The sequence below is a fragment of the Pezoporus occidentalis genome, unplaced genomic scaffold (genome assembly GCF_034315485.1).
Source record: "Pezoporus occidentalis ecotype Australia unplaced genomic scaffold, CSIRO_AGI_Poc_V1 ctg194, whole genome shotgun sequence".
Taxonomy (NCBI): domain Eukaryota; kingdom Metazoa; phylum Chordata; class Aves; order Psittaciformes; family Psittacidae; genus Pezoporus; species Pezoporus occidentalis.
In genome coordinates, this window is record NW_026913791.1 from 1,241,809 (window position 1) to 1,261,660 (window position 19,852).

Here is a 19,852-nt window from a genome sequence, read left to right on the forward strand (position 1 = left end):
TTTCTGGTGTGTGTGGTGCTCAATTCATCCACTGTAACTTTTGGATGGAAGCAAAGGCCAAAAGATAGTTGTAGAAAAGTGACTACTCTGAAGGAGTCATGTCACTCCTGGGATAAACTAATGATGACCCTTCAGGGAAGAGGTTTCACTGACTTGGCAGTAGAGATCTTTATTTCCCAAAAGAGTGAGAAGCCAGGCATGACCTGTGCTTGTGATGAAATATGTCTGTTCCAGAAGCTGAAGAACCCTGTAAGAGCTGCCATCTTTCAGTGCGGCCGTGTGTGTCTTTGCAAACAGCTAGATGGAACTTTAACAAGTAGTCTTGGAAGAGTTATTTTCTGTGGAAGGCAACAAAAAGAGTCACAAGGAACACCTGTCCCTGAAAGTCACAGAGTGAAAATGGTCAGAATATAGCCACAGTTCAGTACTCCTAAACATTCATAAACATTTCTACCAGTGCACGAGAGGAGAATTAAACTGCTTTCTTCTCTGGAGCCAAAGAAATTCTCTGAACACGTAGACAGAGCCTCTCCTCCTTTTGTCTAGCCAGGCTGTCTGCTGATTTTGAGTAGGTATGTACCATATAATCTGCTTCCTGCAGATGGTATGAAGACCCTGGTTTTACAGCTGACTCATCATTTTTCCTGATTGAAGATGAGAAATGGAGAGAGTAAATGAAGATGAAAGGAAAAAAGGAAAGGGAATGGAGATGTTAGCTGTGCAGATAATACAGATTCAGAGTTTTCAAAACCATGTGAGTGGAAAGGACTGAAAACATGAGCAAGAAGTGGGACCCTGGTGCTGGAGAGATCACATTCTATTTTGCAGCCTCCTGTCTAAGGAAAGTAACCTGTCATTCAGAAGGTCCTGTGATGGAACTGAGGCCTCTCCCTCCCCTCTGTGACTGTGCCTGAGGCTGATTACCTCCATCAGACTTCTCATGCCTTCCAGTCTGAGCTCTCACCTCCTACTGACAGACTGATGGACAAACAAATCATAGAAGCATAGAACAGTTAGGGTTGGACCTTAAGATCATCAGGTTCCAACCTCCCTGCTGTGGGCAGAGACACCTCACACTAAACCATTTCACCCAAGGCTCTGTCCAGCCCAGCGTTGAACACCGAGAGGGATGGAGCTTTCACAACTTCCCTGGACAACACATTCCAGTGCCTCACCACCCTTACAGTAAAGAACTTCTTCCTTATATCTAATCTAAACTTTGCCTGCTTAAGTTTGAACCCGTTACCCCTTGTTGTATCAGTACAGTCCCTAATGAAGAGTCCCTCCCCAGCATCCTTATATGCCCCCTTCAGGTACTGGAAGGCAATGTGGCCAGCCTGATTGTTCTCAGCCCAGGCTGGAACATCTTGAGGGGACACTTCACCCTATGCTGCATTGTGGCCCTGAGAACTGCTCCTGCCCTCAACTGTGCAGCATATTTGACCGGGAGCCTGCCTCCTGCATCATTCTGAGGATGGAGCGTGCACCTTAGCCTTGCTAGAGCCCTTTGCAGAGCCAGCCTGCTCAGAGAGCTTAGCAGTGCTTCTGCTGCTGGGAGCTGGCAGGGTACAAGAAGGTCAGGCTTTGTGGAGGAGACACTCCTGCCACCTCCTCCTCCTCCTGCTTTGCAAACAGCCATGGCAGGGGAGAGGCACACTGCCCACAAGAAGGGCTGCAGGCTCACGGGAAGATTGCGTGGTCTTTGCAGGCAGCACTTTTCCATCCAACATGCAGACTGAGTGCATGTCCGACCAGCTTGCTCCAGATGAGCAAGAAGAAGTAACGGCAAGCACTTCAAGCTGTTGGACAGAAATCAAAGGAAAACAGGCTAGCCAGAGACTCCTGTTTCCTGGGCATTGCCCACCCAGGCATAACACAGAGGAATTTACAGCCTCCCTCTTTCGCTGGGTAATTGTCAAGGATTTTTTTTTTAAATCTACTTGGAACGAGTCATGCATGGGTCTGGCACGGAGGTGAGATGTACTCTGCTTTGTAAGTGGAATGAAACTGAAAGGCATCATCCAAGGAGCATTTAAGTAATAGACAAACCTGAACTTCTGGAGCCCTCGGACCCTTCCACATCCCCACAAGCTGGCACCCAAGTTTACATCTGGAGTTGTGCCACAGTCACTGAAGCAGAGAGAAGGATCTGAAGGAAAACTGCAGTATTCACATTTCATAGCTGGGGCTGTTTAAGGGGGCTTAAGTCTGCCTTTTGCAAGAACCATGGACAGGGAAAACAGCCGTTCCCTGGTGCGACATGACTGTGCTGTGTGGTGTTGAAGTGTAAAATGAAATGTTAAGGCACTGCAGCTGCCATAAATACACACTGTTAGCTTTAGCACTTCCCTGAGCCATCCTGTCTCATGCACACAGCCCTGAGTTCTTTTTATGACAGCTCCTGAGCTTTTCAGATCAGTTTGTCTTACTGACCAACCTTCAACAGTTAAGAAGCAATTGAGGTAGTTCAAGGAAGGAAATGTTTTGATCTGCAGATGATATTTTCATAATGAAACTGAATTTATATTGAACATATTTATGCAGGCCTGGCTTTTCACTGTTATTCCTCCAGCACAGTTCTCAAGGCATTTATTTGCACTCTGATCTGATGCAAGATTAAAGTCCACTGAAACATAAGAGCAGAGTTTGAACATTAAACACTTGGTCTAAAATCCTGGTGGGTGATAAACTATATGCTGTGGTGTGAGGGGCTGTCAGATGCAGTAGCCTCCTGAGCCCAGGTCTACTCTGTTGTTTGTTGCACTGGGGTAACCTTCTGCTCCTGCAGCTAGCTACATGGAGGCAGGCTGGGATGTTGCCATCCACATGGCCCCCATCCACCAGGGATGTGGTGTTGAAGCAGAAATATACTTCTGGGAGAAGGAGCTACCAGGCCTCATATACCTCCTGTAGCAAGACTTCTGCCAGGTTTCAGATCAGCAGGGCAGAGAGTGTGGCTGTTGCCAGCGGTGTGGGCTGGCTGGCGTGTGGGTAGTACATCAGTAGCAGTGACTTGGGTTCAGCTAAGCGTGCAACACTGGAAATAACACCAAGATGTATGTGGAAAGAGGTCCTTTGGTGACCATAATACCTCATGAGGGCTTTGGCTATATAGAAAGTCTTTAGGGACAACTTGACCTCTGCAATAAAATTAAATTTTAACATGGTTTAGGGGGTAATTCTACTGCAGTCTCATGGCATCAAATAAGTGAACTATAATAAAATCTTAGAAGATTTTTTTTCTCCAATAGCTGCTTCTTTCTGAATTTAGAGAATAGAATAGCAAATACTTAGAAGGTATGCCACATATTTTACTGCTGAGGAGAGTACTCTGCCACTGTGACAGGTTGCAGCCTGTGAAAGCCACCTCAAATAGCCTGAGTACAAAAGGCTGCTTGTAGCCTTAATACCATTTAGTATTACTGCTGCACCCACAGGTTCCCAGGCACTTCAGCAGTATTAGCTGGGCTTTCCAGTGTCCCAGGGAAGTCAGTATCTGAGCACCATTTCACAGCTGCAAGCTCAGGCTCAGAAGAAAGGCCTGCCAAGGCTCACACTGAGTCAGGGGCAATAGTACCTATCTTCCACTTTCATCTCTATGCTTGAACCTATCGACCGGTGCTTCCTCCAGGCAGATTTAGTAACCTGAGATGGAACACGTCACCTTGGGTGAGAGAGCTCACTGTGATCTCTGCAAGCCTTCCTTTGGTGCATCAACCACAAAGAACAGTGCCACAGGCATGCATGGCAGGTCTGCTAAGTTTCACCACCCCAGTGCAACTTTGATGTCTTAGAACCCCAAATCCAGCCAGAAACCTGCATGTTCCCTCTTCAGAGCCCTAATTGAGCTGCCATGGCTGGGAATCCACGTGAGCTATTGCTGGGAAATAGTTTGTGTAAAAGTCTTACCTGCAGGGCTGCTCTTGCCAAACAAGTGTTTGCCATTTGGTATTGTGTAATTGGAGGTGAGAAGCTGTTTCCTCAGTATATGTACCAGTTTGAGCCTTGCTCTAAGCCACGCAGCTTTGTTGGAGAATCAGCTTAGTGTGGAGCTCTGTGTAAGACTCTCAGCTTCTTGCAGCTGTTTACAAGAGATGGCACTTCTAGGTTTTCTGAGGTCTCCAGAGCATTTTCTTGCAAATGGTACAGGAAAGAGAAGCTCTATAAATGCTGTATTGGTGCTTCCCTGCAGAGAGTGCCCTCTGAGTTTTGTGTGTTGAAGTCTTTGATTCTCAACAAGAGATGGTGGCTGGAGGATCACGAGGACAGAAACTGGACATTAGTCCACTGATCTGTTGTGAGTGATGCAGGGCAGCAGTCAGCCACAGAGCCTTGATAATGCATGCTGTCCCTACTTGTTCTGCTTGTGGAAGAGGCAGAATAGGACAAAAAAAGGGGAAAAAAGAAAAGCCAGAAAGGTAAAGGACTGCAAAGTTAGGACATGGTGACCTCTGCCTCCGTTAAGAAGGAAGCTGTTGCCCTGTTTGTGTGAATGATCTCAGACCTACTGTGCAGGCTAGCAGCATGTAGAAAATTGCTCTATGCCACCTCTTCCCTTGGCACAGCTTGTGCCAAGTGATCCTCTGTGTATAAGTGTTGTAATCCCCCCAACCCAGTCCTGCTAACCCTTGCTGTTGTCATTGTCGTCCCCTTCCTACATGTTGCCCCTTAAAATTCTGTGTCTCCATTTTTCTCTCCTACTTCCTTTCTCCCCCCGTCAGTGGAGAACTGAGGACTCCGTCGACCATGTAAGTACCACTTGTGTGTATTCCAGGTTGGAAAGGAGGGGTTTGGTAAATCGATTTGTGAATTTCGTAGACACAGTGCTGTCAAAACATCCCTTTCACTCCTTTAATGAGGCTGGAGAGTTACATTGTGAAACCTTCCACAAGCAGCAAATCCAGAGAAAATTGGCATTTAGATTGCTACTAAATGCAGAAAAGCAATTGACATTTCCTATAATCTGTATTTCCAGCTTATTGCAGTGCAGTTTTAGGCAGGCTCAAGTGATCAACTCAGGAGCTGCATCCTGCTTTCTGCAGTAGTTGGCCCACCGAGTTACGTGGTAAAATTAGATATATAATCTTTAAACCACATTGATCGTAGTCATGAAAAATAACCTGCACTCTCAACCGTGACCTTTGGTTGAAACACAGATTGTAATAGGAAAACAATCACATTTAAACAGTTAAATCCAATTTTTCCCACGTAATTTTGAAATACAAATTTGAGGAACAAACTAGAAAATGACCTTTTTAGAGTCAGCAATTCAATTATGTGCCCTACTGTGAGCTTCCCTGGCGCAATGCATTTCTCCTCCTGCTTTTCACGGAGGATTCTCGCGCAGTGTGTCATGACAGCACTGTGTTTACATTATGCAATCAGACCTTCTTTCATCCGTCCCTCATCTCTCTTCCCCTCCTCTCAGCTCGCTTGCTTTGCTCCTGGTGGCATGCTTTTGCGTGAGAATTTCTCTTTGCATGGGTTTGGGAGGAGTGAATTCTCTTGGGATGTTCAGAGTCTGCAGGTTTTGTGTGAGTGCTTCCCCCGCGGGTCCATTGGCACCGATCGGACTGTGCGTCCGCTCACCCGCACACACGATCTGCTGCAGGGGCGGAGTTGGGATTGGACTCTGGTTCACACGGTGATTTTGGCGGGGTTCTTGTTGGTGCTTGTTGATTTTTCTCTGGGCTGGCTGGTTCCGCGATGGTAACAGGGTGATTTTGATGAGTAAGCCTGGGCAGGTAACCTGACCCAGCAGCGCTGACTGGAGATCAGCAGGTTTAACAGTGTGCGTGTTTGTGCGAGTGAGTGGTGGGAGGACTGGCTGTGCTCTGAGAGCGACCACAAGTGCCCCTCATACCCCTCAAGCTGGCAGGGATAGCCTGGGCAGATACGAGACCCCTGAAGCAGCCTCTGACAGCGCCTTGTCCCTCTCCATCGCTACACTTCTTTTCTGAAAGGGTAAATAACCAACCCAGAGCCTCTGCCTCCTTTCAAAAACCTTCCCCAGCCTCTTCTCCAGCCTGGCTGACTCTTGCTCCCTGACCTGATGGGTTATTAGTGCTAAACGGCCCCAGTCCCTTTCATAACACCCACAGATGCACACAGGGGTGCCTGTACTGAGTTCTCAAAGAGCTGCTGAGCTCGCTGTGCTTGCTCGTTTGCAGGCCTGGCCAGATGCACTTGGCATAAGTCATGTTGCTGCTGGAGGCCAGGAGGGAGGAGTGGTGCTCCCCTCTTTGATCTCAAATTGAAGTGCAGAGCCATGCCCTTCTCCTGCCCACAGTAAGCCAGAGCATGCAGGGGTGCTAGCACCCTGCTGAGTCTGCCTTCCTCCAGACCTCCCACAGTGCAGGGTTTTCCCTCCAGGTCTTGCCAGTGCCTTGTGCTGACCCTGTCCCATCACTTCAACACTGTGCCTGGCAAGGAGGTAAACACACTGCCATAGCACTGCAGGTGCTCCCTGCCTGGGGCCTCCAAGCCTGTGTTGCCTCTCTGTGCTCCCTGCAGCTCTGCTGTGAGAGACAGCTTTAAAAATCCCCAAATTAGCCTCCAAGAGATTTCCCCAGCCAGCTGAACTGGCTTTTGTTCTGGTTCACAGCTCCACAGTCCTCTTACTCGCAGGCTTCACACAGGACCTTGTCTGGAGCAGATCTCCCTCTTGGCAGAAGCCATGGGAGAGCAGAGCTGCTGACACAGGTTGCTGGTGGGTCCCTGAAAGGCCAAGTGTTAGAGGCAGGGGTTGAAATGAGGTGGGTCAGTGTTGGAGTGGCAGCAGTTGTTGTTTGCTGGCTCTGTGCAAGATGTGTGTTTGAGTGCAATGTGTGAGTGTGAATCAGTGAGTGTGTTGGTGTGTTGCTGTTGGAGACACTGACCCCAGTGCCCTCCTTTGCTCACTCCGGTAACAAGTACCTGTTCTTCTCATTTGCCCCTTCTCTGCCTCGTGGATGTGCTCCCAGGAGACAGTCATTGGAGGCCTGCTGCCAGAAACCACCTACTCCGTCACAGTCGCTGCCTACACCACCAAAGGAGATGGTGCCCGCAGCAAGCCGAAAGTCATCACCACCACAGGGGCAGGTGAGTGTGGGGAGTGGATGCCACAGCCTCTTAGGGGTGGTAGTAAAACCTCCCAGGAGGCATGGGGAGTATGGCCAAGGCACCTGTACAGAGGAAGCGAGAGGGCTGGAGATGCTACAGAGGCACATACTCTTGTGATCTCCGGCCCTTACTTAAAGGCTTTGCCACTGGATCACCTGAGCAAAATACAGCAAACAGATGGACAGATAGTGCCAGGGCCTGTGAGAGAGCAGTGAAACTCACGGGTTTGAGCTCATCTGCATAGGCCAGAGACCTGGGAAGAGGAAGCCTGAAAGTCCAGGCCCTCCCTCAGCTTTGGAGTTATGGCCTGTCCTCACCTTGTCCCCATAGACAAGTGCCATTTCTTGCTTCCTATGGTGACTACAGTGTCACCTGGGATGGTTCCTGGCCAAGAGGGCTCCTCAGAGGTGCTTCTCAGCTTCCTCCCCAGCCATTGCTCCTGCTGTCTCCCCAGGATTACATAGCTGAGCCCAGCTGCTCCTAGAGCTGTGGTAAAATCTGGAATGCAACAAATCCTGCCATAGGAATACTGCGGACACAACTTCTAGGTCCTGGTGATCACAGCCAGTTTGGTTCTGCACTGTCAGCAGAGACATGTACCCTGTGCCTCATGGAACACAGGAACCTCTGCCTGGAGCAGGGGCACCCAGGATTTCATCAGGTGCTTTCCTCCGGATGTGGTCAAACTTGCCTTTGGCAGTGGCACCAACTAATTGACATTGTCTTGACCACGATTTCCACTCACTAGACCTGTCCTACAACTGATAATCCTGCTGCTTCCTCACACCAGCCACAGGAACAGTATTTACCACTTGTTATTATGGGAATGCAGCTTGTGCAAACTGAGAGCGTTTGTTCCTGGTGCTTTTAAACAGGGAACAGCTTGCCGTCTCCTCCGCACTGCATATGGGGAGCTCCAGAGGTAGTTTCCACTGTCACAATTTCAAATGCTGTCTCCCTTGTGCCTCGCCATGATGTATGCTCTGCTCATCACATTGCTACAGCTGTCCTATAAACAGGAAAAGCTTCCTAAACATACCGGTGTTGCACTGTAAACCGCAGTGGGTCTTCCCATGTTATGATGCACATTTGAAGTTAATATTTGGAATCAGCTTTGAAAATAATGTGTCCCTTAATACTAGCTGCTCTTAGACATTGTATTATGAGTGCAAGAAGGATGGCACTGGCAGTGGAAATGTAATAGTATGTCTTGCTATCTCCAGAACCACCCCCAGAGCTGCCTTTTTACAGGCTTGTCTGCAGGCTTGACCTCAAAGGGGAGTGTTGGTGTCGCCCTCTCATGGCAAAATCGAGGCATAATTCTGTCAAATACGTTTTTCTCATGCTCATCTGTGGGCTCATACATTTCAGAAGTGTTCAAGGCTATTTTATTTACGTAGGTTTGGCTACAATCCTATTTTCATTTTCATATCAGTGGCCCCATCCCTTTGATTCTGAGTATCTTCCCTATCAGTTGATTTGTTTACAAATCTGAGCTGATGTGAACTGAAGACACATCCTTTTTTAACTGAAGGAGATCAAGGTATTAAACCACCAATTTAAATCCATCAGTTCCTAACCAGTGATGACAACATCCCTTGACTTGTGCAACATAAGCAAAATCCTGTGGAACACTTGTGTTCACCTTTCACATCGACACTGACATCACGAATCTGCTCATCAGCTAAACCAAAATGTATTCTGATGGCAAACAGCCCACCCAGCTCTGCTTGCTGCCTCTGCAGATGGTAAAACTGCAAGGTTTCAGGATGAAATTTGTCTGCCTCCAGACAGATCAGGGTGCTGGACTTGGGCTTCTGTGTGTCTGTTGTGGTACAGTGCACTGAGGCCAGCGTGGCCTGGTGCTGCACACTAGCTGGAGTGTCTGAAGACCACTGACTGGGAGGACGGGATTCGTATCTTCTCTGAGTTAAATGTGATGCTTTGAGGTACCTTAAATCTTTCCTATAAAAGGGGATGAATTTTGGGGCTGGATATGGCAGAATTTATTGCCTGTTTAGATGGCAGCACATGGGAAAACGGCAGCCAAGAGCTGGCTGGCTCCAGCTTCCCTCATCACCGGATTAGGGTCAGTCTGCCTCTATCCATGTGAATTGTCTGTCGTCCTCTTCACCCTGTTGTCTGAACTTTCCCACTTTCCTCAATCCTCTTGGACTGAGCAGCACAGAAGCGGTCCTTCCTTGCCCTCCTTCCAGGCTATAGATGGTCATTGTGTGTTTATGTTGCAGTCCCAGGGAAGCCCACCATGATGATTAGCACGACAGCCATGAACACAGCCCTCATCCAGTGGCACCCACCCAAGGAGATGGTAGGGGAGCTGCTGGGTTACAGGCTGCAATACAGACGTCTTGATGAGGAAAAGATGAACACGATAGACTTCGGGAAGAGAGACCATCACTATACTGTCACCAACCTGCACAAGGGGGCCACGTACCTCTTCAGATTGTCTGCCAAGAACAGAGCTGGCCCAGGAGAAGAGTTTGAGAAGGAGATCACTACAGCAGAAGACGTGCCAAGTGGCTTCCCACAGAACCTGCGTGTGGTGGGTCTCACCACTTCAACCACAGAAGTTGCATGGGACCCTCCAGTCTTAGCAGAAAGAAACGGCAAGATAGTCAACTACACAGTGGTATACAGGGACATAAATAGCCAGCAGGACCTGGTTAATATCACCAAGGACACAAGTATCACTTTGATGAATTTGAAGCCTGATACCACTTACGACATCAAAGTGAGGGCCCGCACCAATAAAGGGGTTGGGCCACTCAGCCCCAGCATCCAGTCCCGGACAATGCCTGTTGAGCAAGGTAAGTGCCCATCTAACAAGCCCTATCAGCAAGCAAGAGGCCTTTGCTTCAGCTCATGAGGCTAGGCTCCCCCTTGCTGTGACTTACTGAGATCAGGTACTGTGTGGCTCCCTAGTCTAAAACGAGTTCGGCGAGGGGAAGCTCAGCGAAGGTTTCCTTAAAGTTGCCATTTGGGGAAGAGGGGCGTTGGTGGTAGCTTAATCGCCTTCATTGATCCACAGGCACACTTTGATGTTTTGTCTGTACATGAAAGGCTCCTGCTTGAACTGGAGCAGGCAGCTGGGTAGGATGATCTGCAGATCCAGTACCTGAGCACCACTGTTCTTTGATCACGGCAAAGGGCCAAGAGAGTGTGAGTGGAGGAGGGAGAGAGGAACACTACAGTTAAGCCTATGACTTCCTTTCTGTGATGCTGGAAATTATAGTAAAAAAGTAAAACTCTACTGGAGACTGGAGACTTGGTAAAAATGCAACTGCTCTTTTCTCCTCATCGCACTTCTATGCTGTAGCTGAACTGTTTGACCTCTGATGCTGAGATAGATAAAGAGAGACTTGGAACCGAGCTGCTGCCTGGCTCCTTCCTGACTTGGTCTTACAGTGCCCAAAAATCTTGTTTTTCATTTCAGTGTTTGCTAAGAACTTCCGCGTCAATGCCGTCATGAAAACATCTGTGTTGCTGAGCTGGGAAGTGCCTGACTCCTATAAATCTGCAGTGCCTTTTAAGGTAAGAGTGGGATGCAGAGAACAGGGAGCTCCACTTGTGGCAGTGAGCAGGACAGCGGAAAGCAGCATCTTGACCTGCCACATGATGTTTCCCAGCCATTAGACAAGAGATGAGCAGAGCAGGGTCATACTGCTCACTGGCCTGGAGTCTTGTGGAGCTCCGATCTCCAAGGCCAAGTTAGGTAGCTGCTCTTGCTTTTGAGCACCTGTGCATGAACCATGGCACACAGTAGAGCATATTGCTGCTTGCTTTCCTTCCTCTCACTTTTCTTGAGCCAGAAGGTGGTGTAGTTCTGTTGATTTCTTTCTGGTTTGATCAGTTGTGGAATAGCCAATAAGCACTTGGCTTGTGGTAACAAAGCAGGAGTGAATAATGTTGGCTGATGCACACACTGCCAATACCAAGCAGTGAAGGCGTGCACTGGGCAGAGAATGGGGTTGTCTCAGTGATCATAGTATGTGTTTCTGGCTTCTCACCATCCAGTTAGGAACCTATCTTGAGCATAGCAACTTCTGCTAAATGCCCACTCCTCCCTTAATAGTGCCCCGAATTACTTGCCTTTTTGAAGGGAAATGGAAACTGGTCCAGCACCCCAAATCACTGATGCTTTTCTCATGCGCATTTGCAGCGGTTATTTACACAACCCCAGTCAGTGCTTCACTCCGTCATCAGCTTTCTCAAGTATCTCTTTGCCTGGTAGTCACTCAGCTGGGACCTACTAGTCACGCTGGCCATTGTAGCTCCTCAACAGTGGTTACACAAGCTTGTCCTGATGCCCGGTTCAGAGTCAAAGCACAAAAAATTATAAACGTGATTCAGTTGCAAGAGATCACCAGGACAAGGTGGTCTGAAAACCAGCCAGAGAGTTAAACTTTAGAGTGACTCTTCCTGCAACATGTCCTGTCTCAAACATCCAGATTGCCTTTATGAGTTACTTCAGAGCAGTGCGGCAGATGCATAACCTAAGGGAATGAAGGAGAGAAGCATCATCACCCTTCCAGAAGGTGTTTGAGGTGTGAGCAGCACAAGATGTGTCAGTGCAGAGGGAACTGCAGGAATGGCTGCTGCTCTCTTTTCTCCAACACAGTTCTGGATGTAGTTGTCATCCACCACTTACAACCTGATGTCTTGCTTCTTTAGTCAGCTCCCCAGTGTATAACACTGAGGTAGGAGGAAAACTAGAGTGTGGTGGAAATTTCTGCAGATCTCAGCTCCTCTCCCTTGAGAAACAAAACCAACATGTCTCATCACCAAAGATAATTTTCCACCCGGTCTCAGCAGCTACGTGCAAAGGTGGACAGGGGTGGGATCAGCATGACTTCCCTCCTTGCACATGCACCCTGCCATGCTGTGCCTAAAGAGAAAATGAAATGCCTGCATGAGTTGTGGGGGATCCATGGCCAGGGGAACGAGGGGAAGGTCTTTAACTACATCAACATCAAAGTGTGTGAGCACCTTCCCTTCCTTGTTACTAGCTCTCCTTGTTTAAATCCTGAAGCTGAATTACCATGATCAATAGCAGGCACTTGTTAACATGTGTGTTAGCTGAAGCAGACAAGGCTTTTGTGAAGACCTCGTGGTATTCAAAGCTCTCCCAGGCGTAGAGTGCATTAGGATCACTGCTCAGATATGTGGCCGCAAGTAACTTCCCAGAGCCTGGTTACTTTGCAGTCTGCTTCATCTTGCCTTATTCCTGTGACACAAAGCCCATGTCTCTATCTGACAGCACTGTGCTAGAAAGGGACAGTGTGACCTTTGGAGCATTACCGCCACATGAGGATTGTGGAGTGGTTGGAGGTAGCCAGGAGCCAAGGATGTAATTCTGATGCCTTGTCTTGCAGCAGACTGTGACTCAGGATCTGCCCCTGCTGCGGTTAACCCTCAGGTGACACAGGAGCAGATGGCTTTAGCTACTTGCTACTGAAGAGCAATCATGCAAGCAAGAGTATTAGAAGGATATTTCTCTAATAGTGTCTTCTTTCTATTAATATTCCCAGGCTTGCAGACACACGAGTCAAGGCCAGGAGCTGAGGGGGTCAGCTCCAGGTCATTGATTGTGCTACTCAAAAGAAATCCCTAACCTTCAGGATGTTGTATTTTTATAAACAGGGTTCACCTCTCTTCTCTAATTCAGGAACACGGGGTGCTGAGGCCAGAGCCTAATATTGTAACTAGCATAGCAGATAAATCTCCATGGGAACAATTAGTATTATCTACACTTGATAAACAGTCTCATGCTAAATCTGTGTCTCAAAGGGTGTCATATTCTACTTTAACAGGTTTAATTAAAGTAGGTATTGTTCTGACAATGAATAGTGAGGCACAGGCAGGACTGGAGCTTTTTTTTAATAGAGGATGAACTGGGACCTTACAAATTTTCATTGCCACCAAATCAATAATGAAGGCTTGAGTTGTCTTGGGGGAATTTTCACAGCTTCTTCTGGTCCAGGAGACAAATTCCTTGTAAAATGTTGCCCAGCAGTTGTGGTGGAAGAGAGGCACTATTCCTTTTCTGTTCCAGTGTGCTTGCAAAAAGCTGTTCTGGAGCTTTTATGGAAAGTGCAAGATAAATGCAACCTTCTCCTTGGGGAAACTGAACTTTCCTGAGACACATTCTTCAACTTAAGAGTAGGACGGGGAGCATATTGGTTAAAGACAGCAGCACAAGGTATTCTACAAATGGGGAGAAGGAACAGCAGCTTTTGAAAATCATTATGATACAGGTTTGAAAATAATCCTGAGGATGCTGGGTAGTGCTTTCTCACAGTGTATCCCATGGAATGTAGTAATTAACTCCTGCCCGCAAAAAAAAAGCAGCCTTGTCTACTTCTCCATCAAGTCGTTATCTTTTCCAGTGTTGCACACACTGTGTCTTTTCATCTTTTAGTTTAATGCATTCTTTTCTGCCTTGAAATCAAGCAGCAGACTTTCAGGAGTGACATTTGGACCCACCTAGCTTTGCAGTTGTTCTCTTGTGGGTAAGAGCAGCACAAATGACATTTTACAGCAATCCATGGGCTAGTCAGCAATGTTTGGCAGTTCAGAGCCCTTGGGCCAAATTTGCTGCTGACTTAAGTAGTTACCAGTGGGCCATGATGCAACCTCTAAATAGCATTCCTGCTTGAGCTCCCGGGCATCTTCAGCTGCACACGAATGACTGTTTCTGAGCCCTTATGTTATCGTAAGGTTTGTGTAGAGGCCATAACTAATGGTGCATAAGATTGGAGAAGACAATGTGTTATGGCAGGTAAAAGAACGTAGAACTGTTGCAGGAACTGTGAAAAGGGGGGATGGTGGAGCATGCTTCGGGAAAGCATTGCAAATGCCAATTTCACTGCCGTTGTTCACGGCACTAAAAATCATCATCTAATGTCAGGACTGAATTGGAGGCTGTGTCCTGGTCAATTCCAGTGCAGAGCAAGCAGAGAAACTCTGACGTACCCAATGATCTCTTCTTCCTCCTCTCACTCCAGGAGAACAGCTATGTCCCACAGAGATGGCTCATATGTGGGTGAGCACCTTCCCTAGAGCACGCACAGAAGCCGTTTATTAGAGAAGAATTTGTGATGAGCGATCTCATCTGAGAGGCAGTGGAACTCTTTGTGGGCTTTGCATCCTTTCAGCGTAGCTCTTAATGTTGGAAGCTTGGTTATGTTCAAGTCTTTGTTGGAGCACATGAAGGGAGGTTCCATGTTCCCCCAGGACACCTCTGATTAGCTCTCATCTAGAATGTCTGGACCTGCAAGGGGTAGTGCTGGAACAGACAGCAAAGCTGCCGAGATGACTTGAGGTCTAGCAATCCTGTCTTTGTTGTTCCTGCTTCTGTGTCAGAGCAGGGTGAAACCTGGCAGCTAAGTATCCAATATTTAGTGCTGTAAGAAGCATTTCTTCATTATACTTCCTTTTTTTTTCACTCACTTCAGCACCAATCTGGTGTACATGTCTTTGGAGAAAGGCGTTAAAGCCCAGGAGAAAATCTCTTAAGAGGAGTCGCAGCAGAGAACCATTCCCTCTAGCCATCCTACCTCTCCTGAGCACGGGGCAGCCAGTGCAGGGGATGTGTCCATGCAAACCTGTGTTATTCTAGTACTTGATACTTATTTTTATAGTTCATCCCTGAAGATTGAATCATGTCAACAAATGAGATTGGTTGCTTCTCTTCTCCATTGCTGGCTCCTCACTGTGGCTCTTTTACATGTTGGGAGTCTCTTCTCAGCAACAAAAAAGCTGGGGCTCTTTTCCTATCCTGACCTCTGTGCAAAGTGACCTAAAGAAGGTTTGAAGTATGCTGTGCACACCACTGTTTGAATAAGACAAAAGCTGAGCTGCAAATTCCAGGCCTAGCCTGGTTCTTACGGTCCACTGTCCTTCAGACCTCTTTGCAGGGCCACCTTTCTCCCTGCTTCACCACAAAATACTAGAGCAGTGCTAATGAGCTCCCCTTGTGCCAGCGAACCGGCAACATTCTGCCACCTGCTAAAAAGGTGACTTGGAAGGAGAGTTTGGTCCCTCCCTTGCTGCCTGTATCAGCCTGAATGGTGGGCTCAGCTGGTGAAAAATCCGTTTTACTTCAAGTAATTTTTCTTCCACAGAGCTGTCTGCTCTCTCCCAAGGCTGCTGTTGGAAGGAGCACATTTTATGGTGTGGTCTCTGCCTGTAACACCTAATAGCTGCCGTGATTTAACATGCTGCAGCTCTGCCAGTTTTTGGCATGCTGTGTCTCTCCACTGCTATCCACAATCCAGCTGGACAGTTGCCCGGTGGAAGGAAACATGCTGCTTTATCATAGCTGGGGCACAACCTCTGGTCTCTCTGGTTCTCTACACCCCATTTGCCTTTGTCTCCAGGAACTGTTTGAGTTTCTGGCTTTCCAGAGGCAGTCGGTTTTGGATGCAGGAGTTGTTCCAGTAGGATCAGAACTGAGGTTCTCACAGCAGACGAGGGACATTTGGTGCAGTTAATACAGCAGCGCCTATGGCTGCTGTGCCTGACAGGAGATGGGGGTCCTGCTTATCTGCAGCAGGGGACTGAGAAAATGCTGTTAGCTGAGGGGCCAGTGGGCCCAAGGCAGGAAACTGTGCATGGGGGCTGCCCACTGCCTGTGCCACCAGCAGCCCTGCTCTGCCCTGCACTACTGCAAGCATGGCAGGGGAAAGCAGCTCCAACCTCTTGCCCACGGCTGCAGCATCTGTTGTCATGGCAACAACGGGATGTCACACCTGCAGAGCTCTGTTATAGCTCTGCATAGGATTTGTTGGATCATTGGTGAGGCATGTAACCCCCAGTCATGCTGGGAGGGGGATAGTCTGCGTTAATCATTCCATGAGGCATGAGCTGGGAGACACAGAAGTGACACCAATTTAAAGCAGACGGGATTTTACACCAAAAGCATATTGTGTGTTGTAGCCTCGTGAGACAAGAAACAAAGACCCATCCATCTCCACACGAGGGCAAAGCACAGCCATCTGGCTTCCTCCCCCAAAGCGACAATGAAAAGCAGTGCATGTGGCACCACCAGCCCCACCATTGCCACCAGCCACCCAGGCTTTGCTGAGATGACCCCCTCTCTGCTCCATCACTATAAGGCACAGGGAGGACAGCTCAACCCTCTGCTGGGGGTTGCTCTTCTTTAACTAAAGATTTATGGCTGTTTATGAAGCGTAAAGTGGTCGAACCACCTGAGGATAAGCCCAGAGCCAAATTGTCATCTTTAACGCTGCTATTTTGAGTGTGAGTTTTCATCAGCAGCTGTCGGTTGCATGAGCATGTCTTTTTCCCATTTCAGATTCTGTACAATAGCCAGAGTGTGGAGGTGGACGGCCACTCGATGAAGAAACTCATAAGTGACCTCCAGCCAGACACGGACTATTCTTTTGTGCTAATGAACCGTGGGAGCAGTGCTGGAGGGCTCCAGCATCTTGTTTCAATCCGCACCGCTCCTGATGTCTTGCAAAGCAAACCCATCGCCACAAACAAGTACATACAGGAAGGAAAATTCACACTCACCCTTCCCAAAGTCCAGACCACTGTGCCGGTTAGGTAGGTGCCGTGCCTGGGCATTGAAGGCAGAGTGGGGGGGCTAGAGATGGGGGAAAAAAGGCAGAGCAGACCTCTGCCAGCCTCTGGATTTTGTAACCTAGGAGTGAATTTCCGAGCAGGCTGTGGTACAGAGCCAGGCATTTACTCGTAACAGGGGATCATGCTGCTGGCTCTTTCTGAGCAAATATTTGTGTGCAATAAAATTAAGACAATTCTCTGACAGTTTGCCCTCACCCTGGTGGGTACACTCCAGATGCTACCAGCAAAAACACAGTTGAGGATCAGGAGGGACTTTCTCTGATGCTGTGTAACATCCTTTAAATAAATAATGCCTAAAGCCTCAAGGAGATTAAAAAGGGAGTTTGTGGAAGTCTCATTCGTTACTGTGGTATCCTTGTGCTGAAGCACAATTCCCCCAGGATTCTTGCTACAATCCGATTATATAAATGTCCTTCTCACAGCTCCTACACCACCCTCTGGAGCAGAGTCTGTAGATCTTCATTAACCTAATGAGTGCTAACAGGAGTATTCTCTTCTGTGGTGCTGCTGGAAAACCAGCCTCTTCCTTACTGAACCCAGGGCAGGGAAAGGAACAGGTTGTCCCTGGGATGCATATGGCACATTGTTTGGCGACCTGCCAGAGAGATGACTTAGGGTCCAGTGCTTATGGTTTCTTTCCTTCCCAGGTGGTACTACATCGTGGTTGTGCCAGCAGATCAGAGCACCAGCAGCCCAACTGCTCGGTGGCGAACACCTGATGAGATGGAGCTGGACCAGGTAGGAGACTGTAGAGCTGCTGTGATGGAAGTGGCTCCCAGGTAGCCAACAACATTTTGCCCAGGCCTCGTGGCAGTAGCACAGATGCAGCGATAGAGGTGCAGGCTGTATGTTAGAGTTGGGATGTGCAGTGCACTCAGCCTTTCTTGGCTGGTGACAGCATGTAGGAAGAAGGCTGGAGTCAAGCAAGAGAGGAGACATCTCCCAGAATGTGCCCAATGAGCAGATCACATTTGAGTATTTCAGAGCTCTGCTCAGGACAGATCCTGTCTCAGGATGAACACTCTTCTCAGCCTTTTTTAGCTGAAGCAACCATGCTGATTTTGAGAACAGGCTAGAAGAAAGAAGTATTATTTTCAGTTTATTAAGCTGTGGTTCTGTCAGGAGGCTTTTTTCTCTCTGGATTGGACTTAAGCCTACAGTTTGGGTGAAGAGTGAACTCTAGTATTTAAGAAAACCTGCAAAGGCCCCTTCATGCTTGCTTGTTAAAGGCTCTCGGCATTCACCAGCCCATTCACCCAAAGAAGCAGCTTATTCTGTGCGGCAGTCTGCCAACATCAGCAGATGTGGGTGTCAGGAGAGTCCCACACAAGGGGACTGTGGGCTCGCTCTTTCCTGTTTGCACTCCCTGCCCCAAAGTAATAAGGAAAAAATCCAAGAAATCACACAGAGAAGGGCCATTCAGAAAACAAAAAGTTGCAGACTCGAAGTACTCGGAAATTACAAAGCATTAGAAACTGTAAGTCAGCCCTTGCTTATCATTAATTTTTAATTACATGATTGCAGTCTTTTCCATGGGGTCCCAGCTCACAGTGTGTTGGGGGATCTTGTGTGGTGGAGAACCATCATCTACAGGCCTCCTGAATCATTTCATTGCAGAAGTTGGAAAACATCGTAAGAAATAGAAGACTAGGATTAGAAAGAATGGCTTCGTTATGAGCTTTAGGTGGTTGAAAGCTATCAAGAGAACTGGTTTCTATTTCTGTTTCACTCAGCCCTGGGCAAATGATTTAAAACAAAATTTTCATTAGCAGCCACTGTCTTGTATGTTCTAGTTTTTTAGAGTGCCCAGTTTGAGATCCTGGAGCCTCATTTACAAAGCCTAAGCATGCCCAGCTGCAGAGAAAGTCAATAGGAGCCCTGCTGGGTACAGTCAATGCTATAGAAAAAATGCTAAGTTTTCTTTAAAAAGAAAACAAGCCAACGTCTTTTCAATTTGACATTCAAAATTACTGGGCATTTTTTACATTAATGTCCCTGTGTCTCTGTTCTCCGTCTGTAAAATTAGGATAATCGCTTTCATCTCACCTCATATGGGTGTTTGAAAGATAAGATCGTTAATGTTTGTGAAGCACTTGTAATATTCTAGCGATCAGCACCATAGAAAAGCCCATGAGGAAATTATTAATTTTGTCTTCAGAGCTGGATTTGAATAGTAAGCAATAAACAATGCCTCGGGCTGCACAATACAGAGAAGAAAACAAAATACGGAATAGCTGCTCTTTGATTAAGCACTGTCTGTCCTGTTTATTTAACAAAGCTGGAGAGTTACAGGAAAGAGTGTGTGACCATGCAGTCATGGATTGTAACACAGTGCACACACATAAGGCTGAATTAATTTTGCACGGGCAATATTGATTTTCTAATTTATCAGGATCTGAACTTTGCAAGCCTGGTGTTCTTTTGATGCAGTTTTTTTGGTGTATGGTATATATGTCAGTGGCAGCGGCATCTAACAACCTTAACCACAACTGCAGCCCTATGGTTTCATGCACATTCAGCTGTGCTTTCTGCCCCAAAGAGCTCAGCTGTAATTTCAGCCAAGATACAAGAGGTGTGCGCAGGGAGCAAACTCCACCATCCAAAGGCTGTGTTTCTGCCTTTTCCCTCTATGGTGACAAGGCTATTTGTGAAACAGATTTCTTCATCCCCTTTTCCTTTTCCCTTTTTTTATTTTCCTTCCTATTTTTTTGGTGATACTGCAATAACCTTTAGCTTTTCTGAATTGCTCCAACATGAGTATTCATAAGAAGGCAAGAATGGACTGTCAAGGGGAAAGAGTGGGGGATGCATTACCCATCTTTTCCTCCTCAGAGTGAGCTCAGCTCAGCAGCATGGCTTTGTGTTCGCATCACTGTCTCCAGCCCCACTGATGTTCGCTGTCTACTCTGACAATGCTGCACTGATACATTTGTGTGTGAAATGTATTTCATGCCTCCTTATTCATTTTAAATTAGAATTTCTGTTCTAAGCCTGATACTTGGTTTTATTCATTAGAAAAACAACTTTAAACATCTGAGAGTCTTTCTTAGCGGTGTAATTGAATTTTTGTGTGTTTATATCCTTTTTCATGAATTTGTGGCTGACTATGAAATTTGGCATT

At 47.4% G+C, this 19,852-nt stretch overlaps 1 protein-coding gene across 14 annotated transcripts in view; it reads left to right on the forward strand.

Moving 5' to 3' along the window:
* The window catches only part of PTPRF (protein tyrosine phosphatase receptor type F), a 400,395-nt gene that overhangs the window by 339,796 nt on the left and 40,747 nt on the right, over positions 1–19,852 (forward strand). For 6 of the 14 annotated variants that reach the window (XM_062617270.1, XM_062617271.1, XM_062617275.1 and 3 more), the window contains 6 exons: positions 4,722–4,748; positions 6,963–7,080; positions 9,351–9,929; positions 10,556–10,653; positions 16,439–16,692; positions 17,379–17,469. In XM_062617270.1, coding sequence (XP_062473254.1) covers positions 4,722–4,748; positions 6,963–7,080; positions 9,351–9,929; positions 10,556–10,653; positions 16,439–16,692; positions 17,379–17,469 — 1,167 coding nt within the window. The remainder of the gene's footprint in view (positions 1–4,721; positions 4,749–6,962; positions 7,081–9,350; positions 9,930–10,555; positions 10,654–16,438; positions 16,693–17,378; positions 17,470–19,852) is intronic. The other 8 variants (XM_062617274.1, XM_062617276.1, XM_062617278.1 and 5 more) reach the window with 3 other exon arrangements.